This window comes from Tetrao urogallus (genome assembly GCF_951394365.1).
Source record: "Tetrao urogallus genome assembly, chromosome: 1".
NCBI classification, from domain to species: Eukaryota; Metazoa; Chordata; class Aves; order Galliformes; family Phasianidae; genus Tetrao; species Tetrao urogallus.
Genome location: NC_136813.1, coordinates 142,438,074 through 142,444,390, shown reverse-complemented (window position 1 = coordinate 142,444,390; position 6,317 = coordinate 142,438,074). Strand labels below are relative to the sequence as shown.

The following is a 6,317-nucleotide window of genomic DNA, read 5'->3' as shown; positions in this document are numbered from 1 at the left end:
CAGTGCATTTGGGCAATGCCCTTTCTGTCTGGCGCGGGACATGTGCCAGTCCAATACGAAAGGCAGACATGATGCCATCAGTGGCACTCACAATAGCACCTGACCCGAAATAGCTTCCTAGAAAAAAAAAGAGAGGCTGATTAGTTAGACAAGCCTGAAAGAGAGCAAGATGTCCAGCTGACGATTAACAGGTGTAGGTCTACGAGGAGGGGCTATAAAACCCGTGGATGAGCTTTGCAGCCACCCTCTGGGGAGAGGCAACCGCCGTACGCAGCACTTGAGACCCATCTGTCCCTGCCACCAGCGAACCATGGGGCTCAGCGACCAGGAGTGGCAACAAGTCCTCACCATCTGGGGAAAAGTGGAGGCCGACATTGCTGGCCATGGACACGAGGTTCTGATGAGGTAGGCGACGAGCATCGGTCGTGAGCTGAGAGCTTTGTGTGAGCATGGGGGCTCAGCAGCGTGCGTTTCAACAGGCTGTTTTGTTTCTGTGTAAGGTGGTGGTTTTCCACTGCTGTGGTTTCTGGGTTAGAAATGGAGAGGCTGTGCTTTTGCCACTCCATGTGTCAGATCTCAGGGCTTTGGAGTGGAAAATGGCACAGTATCTCTGCCTGTCCTTAGGGACCAGCAGGGCTGGAGACAGGGAGACCCTCTCCAGAGTGCCCTTGGGCTGTGCTCAGCATTCAGTGCCAGGAGGGTACAGATGCCGAGGACACCAGTGGGTATACGGGGTTTCCTATTTCAAGCACAGATAAAGCAAGAAGCCCACACCACTGGGCAAAGCCACGGCCCGTTCAAAGCTTCTCTCATGTAATTTCTCATTTCTTCAGGGGTTTTCTGAGGGAGAGAAGCGGGGGAAGCGGAGCAGACTTGGTTTAGAAATGTGCCTGCTTGTGCCTTGGTAAAGACTTTTTAGGTAGGTAACATATCCAGGGAATACGTTCAGAAAACATTGATCCAACTGGATGTTTTCCAATGGAAACAAACACACAAACAAAATACTCCTTGAAAGAGTTTTCAAGAGTCTTGGGAATATCTAATTGTGGAGGACACAAAGAGAGACCTTTGGAAGGAGACGCCAGCAAAGCCTGGTTCACAGAATGTTTTCGCTGCAAGACAGCTTGTGTTTTCCATGCAGCTGAGGTATTTGTTAATGCAGCCTGACCTACAATTACATCGTATAATGGAGAGTTTGGCCCTCATCCTAATGGCCACCTATAGGGGAGGAATGTTTGGTTTGGGATGGGTGTAAATACTGCCGTTGCTCCTGCTGGTGCTGCAGCAACTTGGGTTATGCCCTTCAAAGGGCATAATGCCCACAAATATACGTGAGCAACGGCGCTGACGTCTCTCAACACCAAATTATCGGACCGCTCCTAATAACGAGGACAGGCAGTCTTCCCTTCTCACTCCGGCTCTAGGCGAGGAAAAGAGTGAAGTTTCCTTACAGTTTGGTTGCCAGTGGAGTCAGCTGGGAAATGCAGCAGAGGGGAAGCACGGGACAACACCAGCCTTCCCAATTTCATTTCCACTTTGGAATCAGAGCATCTGTGTATAGCAATGAATGGCACTGGTCAATGCAGAGATGGGCTGGGAAGGTCTTAGTGAGAGCCTGGGGTCTGCAGTAGCTGACAGGGTGACAGGCTGGGGGAAGTAGAGGATGGATCCTTAGCGAAGCAGTGTAGATAGGTGGTTTTGTCTGGTTTTGTCTCTCCTTCAGGTTAATGTGAGAATTCACCTCCCAGTGCCACCACCAGCCTTAGCAACCGTCTCTGTCCTGATACCGTTGTCATAACTGGGGACTGATGCCAAAGCGTTAGCAGAGCTATTCAGAAATAAGGATGGCTGCTCTGTTGCTCCAGTTGGACGTGGTTAGGGCCACTGAGTCTCTGTCTCGGCCAGAGTGAATGTTAGGACATCTAAGAGCATGGGATTAAAGTAGATACAATACTCATAGGGAGGTACATCACGAGCTTCTGCACTCCAAAGACAAGAGGCATTTTATCAGTTGCTAATGATAAAAAGCAGCCTGGATAAAACAGATGGTGAAATAAACTTCTGAACACAGAGTGTCATCAGGTTGTGGAACAGCCTCCCAGAGGAAGGATGAAAAACACAGATTCAGAGTAGGGTCAGATGCTTTCCTGGATTATATACGTGCTAACTGCAGTGATTGTGAATGGTGACAATTTGGAAAGAGTCTAAAGCATCAGAGTTCTCAAGTGAAAGCAGCCTTTACTAGCAGGGAGTAAGAGATTTCTCTGGGGAGGGATGTAAGTTATCACACATTTGCCTGTCTGTGTGCATCCAGATCAGCAGGACCTTGGCTCTGCTCTGGCTGACAGCTCCCTAATGTCTCACACATCCCTCTGCTTCTGTCCACAGACTTTTCCATGACCACCCTGAGACTTTGGATCGCTTTGATAAGTTCAAAGGCCTGAAGACCCCTGATCAGATGAAGGCCTCTGAAGATCTGAAAAAACATGGAGCTACCGTCCTCACCCAGCTTGGCAAAATCCTGAAGCAGAAGGGTAATCATGAGTCAGAGCTGAAACCCCTGGCTCAAACCCATGCCACGAAGCACAAAATCCCAGTAAAATATCTGGAGGTATGGAAAAGACAGGGAAACTTGGTGGCTGACGTGTGATGGATGTGTGCAAGACAGATACATTGAGAGCTGCACTTCTATTTCAGGCTGGGAATTAGGATAAATTTCTTCACTGAAAGAGCGGTGCTGCAGTGGCACAGGCTGCCCAGGGAGGTGGTGGGATCACCATCCCTGGAGGTGTTCCAGAGCCGTGTGGATGTGGCACTGAGGGACGTGGTCAGTGGGAATAGTGAGGATGGGCAGGTGGCTGGACTTGATGATCTTAGAGGTCTTTCCAACGTTAAAGATTCTATGGTTCTATTTAGTGATATCTAACTGGACTTCACTTAGCACTTTCTCAAGTCAAAGGTCTCTGTGTACAGGCAAGAGGAGGCACAGAAGTACTCAGCTCCTGTGAATCTCCATTCAATTTCCCGTTCCAAACACTATGCACTGTCTGAGACACTCCTAACAATAATAAACCAGTCCATGCAGTCCCTGCATGCCTGGGAAATGACATTGCATAAGAATTGGCAGTGGCTGTACGCAAGGGATGTACAATTTAAAGTAAGCCCTGGGGGAAGAACTGGAGACCAAGACTCATGAAACTAAGCAACTTCACAAGTGCATAATGTGGATTTGCAGCCTTAGTGGATGGGCAGACAAAGAGTGGGAAGGACTATGGTCTACTCAAGGTCACAGAGTATATCAGTGTCCGAGCTAGGAACAGAGCCCAACTCCTCTGCCCAGCCAAGGCTCCTCACATACACTACCACAGTGTTTCTCTAGAGACAGCTGGAAGGGCTACTGAATTAGCCTGGAGATATTTCCAGGCTCTGCAACCTATTTTTTAGTCTGGATATTCTGAAAATAAACCCTGACAGTCCCTTCTGTTTTTTTTTTTTCTTCTTTCTCTCCCTCTCCTTCCTCACAGTTCATTTCTGAAGTCATTATCAAGGTCATTGCTGAAAAACACGCCGCAGACTTTGGGGCCGATTCCCAGGCTGCAATGAAGAAGGCTCTGGAGCTGTTCCGAAATGACATGGCCAGCAAGTACAAGGAGTTTGGTTTCCAGGGTTAGCATGTACGCAGAAGGACACCACGATGGAGGCCTGGCCGTGCATCTCAGAGTAGCTTCCCCAGCACTACTCTGGACATCTTCCAACTGGCCGTCCACGATGTGTGGGAATGCTTGAATGAGAGGCTAAGAGTCACCCTAGGCAGCACAGAGGCACTCAGAGTGATGTCCATGATAAATTGTTGTCCTTCCCTGGCTTCATGTATGCAAAAGAAATAATCTGTTTTCTTAGGAAAAATAATATAAGGGGTTATCTGTCACCTTCTGCTTATTTCTGTGTCCTTTTTGTTTCCTCGTCCCCAACACCCAGTCTCATTCAAGAGGGAAATGGTGTGGCAGGAGCTGAAGGGATGTGGAAGAACACGGGGCGTGTTGAGGAGTGTGGTAAAGGAGTGGGTGAAGAGAGAACTCAAAGGTGCAAAAGGGATGTCAGAGTGGGAAGTGGGGACATGGCATCTGATTCCTCCCCCAGGTGAGACTGTTAGCAGGTGACTGTGGAAAGCTTTCAGCACCATCGCTGTTGTTACCTTGTTTCATGGGGGTGAACGCAGTCGGTCTCCAGGGTCTGTCAGCTTGGCAACCTGCTAAACTTGTGTTAGCAAAACCATAAGGAGTAGTGTGCTCTGTGATCTGTAGGCTTCTGGCAGCTGCTGCTATGCATGTAAAGTTGTGTGGCTCTGGGAAGCAAAATACGTGTTACACAGAAAATAAAAATTCCTGCACTGATGCTGTGTAATTCACTCCAACGAGATGGCAGAAGCACAGTGTTTTGTATACGATCCCATCCTCCAGTGCTGGTGACACGGTAGCAGCCCATAACCTGAGTGGCATGACGGGACTTGGGCACTCACATGTCACCACGGGGATGTGACCTGGTCCTTCATTCCATGCCTCAGGGCTAAGAAGCGCTCCATGACTGAAGGCTGAGGCTTAGGGCTGAGTTTGGGGGGCATGGAAGGGATGGATGGCTCTGAGCTACCCATGAGTGCTCCACGTTTTGCTTTGTGCTGAAGGGATTCCATCGCCATGTCTTGCTGTTCACATGCAGGTTGCCACAGGTCTGTTTAATAGCAATGGGTGCTTTCAAACCGTGAGTTTTGCTGTCCATCCCATTTTGCGCTTTTGCTGGGTGGTCTCTGCAAAGTCTTGACCTGGTGCCCAAGTTCACAGCCTGACTGTATGGGAATTGTGAAGTTTACCTACAGGAAGGGCAGCTATACTCCACAGCGAGTACTGGAATCTGTGCTCCTTCTTCCTCCTCCTTCCCCATCACTCAGCTTAGGGCCTAGGCAGTACGATGTCGTGACTCTCTTCAGGTTCATGCACCCACACTGCTTCCATGCAGAAAGTGTGCAGCTTGCTGTCGTTCTGTATGTGTGCACAGGGGTGAGAACGTCCATGAGAGTCACATCCCGGCACAGCAATGGGATGTCACAGAGGTGAGCAGCTGGGTTCTTGTGAGGGAAAATATATGGCGACAACACCGTTGCTCTTTTCTGGTGTGGAAAAAGTAATGCAGTTTATCTCCCAGAGACAGCATGAGGGCAAGCATGAGAAAGAAAAATGAGGTGCTTAAAATGAGGAGCTACAAGCAGAGCCTGGTTCAAAGCACTCACTACGGGGCTGTGTGCAGTAGAGACAGCAGGAGCCACCAGCTCCCTTACAAATCAATCATCTCAAACCAGTGTGATCTGCCAGGTCTTTGGTCAGGGCAAAGGCCACAAAATTTCAGTCTCTGAAAGGAGAAGGAATGAATTCCTTTGCAGAACAGAGCATCTCTGATTTCTTGTTCTTTATAAATCCTCACTATACCTCTGGGGACTTGCTTAGGGTTTCAACTTTTCAGAGAGAGTCACAAAAGCATATGTTGTCACACAGATGAAGTTACAACCAGGTGGTCCCTGGCTTAAGCAGCCTGCTCCTTCTGACTCTTGTCTGGCCTGTCTGGCCTCGCAGGAAGGGCAACCTATTTAATTAAGGTCTAGGATTGCCTGTCCAACACAATAACGTTTCCTGCCAGTGACAACAGGCTCTGCTTTGGGATTAAAAGCTCCGCTATGGCAGCTGCCTCTGTCAGTCTGAGTGGCACTGTAGTCACCTCTAGATATATTTATGTAAGGCAACGTGGTGGAGGAGGGAGAACTTGCATGCATATTTGCCTAGCTACTGGTTATCATTACCTGTAATATTTCCTGGTACAGTGGGAGAGCTGACCCTTCACTCACCCTGCCTTACCCCCTCTGTCAGTTTGCAAGGGAGCATCTTGAAAACAATGCTAGTCAGATATGGGTCTGAGGTAGGTTGCTTGTGAAAGGGATTGGAGTGGAGAAGATCTCTGGCCTCCCTGATATATTGATTGAGCATCTGTGTTGGAGTCACTTTTTCCATGCTGCTGTTGGAAAACAGCTTTTCTGATCTATGTGTGGGACGAAGTCCATCAGTAAGATCAACTGGATCAGGATAAGCTCTGAAATTGCCCTGCCTCCTTTCCGGGAATAGCTTTGCATGAGAAGGCTGGGCCCCAGTTAGCTCAACAAGGTGTCACATACACGTTCCTGGTATCAAGATGGGAAGTGGACTGTGTGGCTGCCAGCCCCTCACTCTGGCATGTGCACACCAACTACAGTCAGGTGCTGGGAACCACACAAT

The 6,317-nt window shown here is 48.9% G+C and overlaps 1 protein-coding gene across 1 annotated transcript; it reads left to right on the top strand.

Annotated features, from left to right (window-relative positions):
- The first annotated feature begins 289 nt into the window (after positions 1-289).
- On the top strand, positions 290-3,929 carry MB (myoglobin). Its single transcript, XM_079532804.1, has 3 exons — positions 290-405; positions 2,389-2,611; positions 3,525-3,929. Exons 1-3 carry the CDS (start codon positions 311-313, stop codon positions 3,669-3,671), a joined length of 465 nt encoding a protein of 154 aa, XP_079388930.1. The 5' UTR covers positions 290-310; the 3' UTR covers positions 3,672-3,929.
- Positions 3,930-6,317: the final 2,388 nt, after the last annotated feature.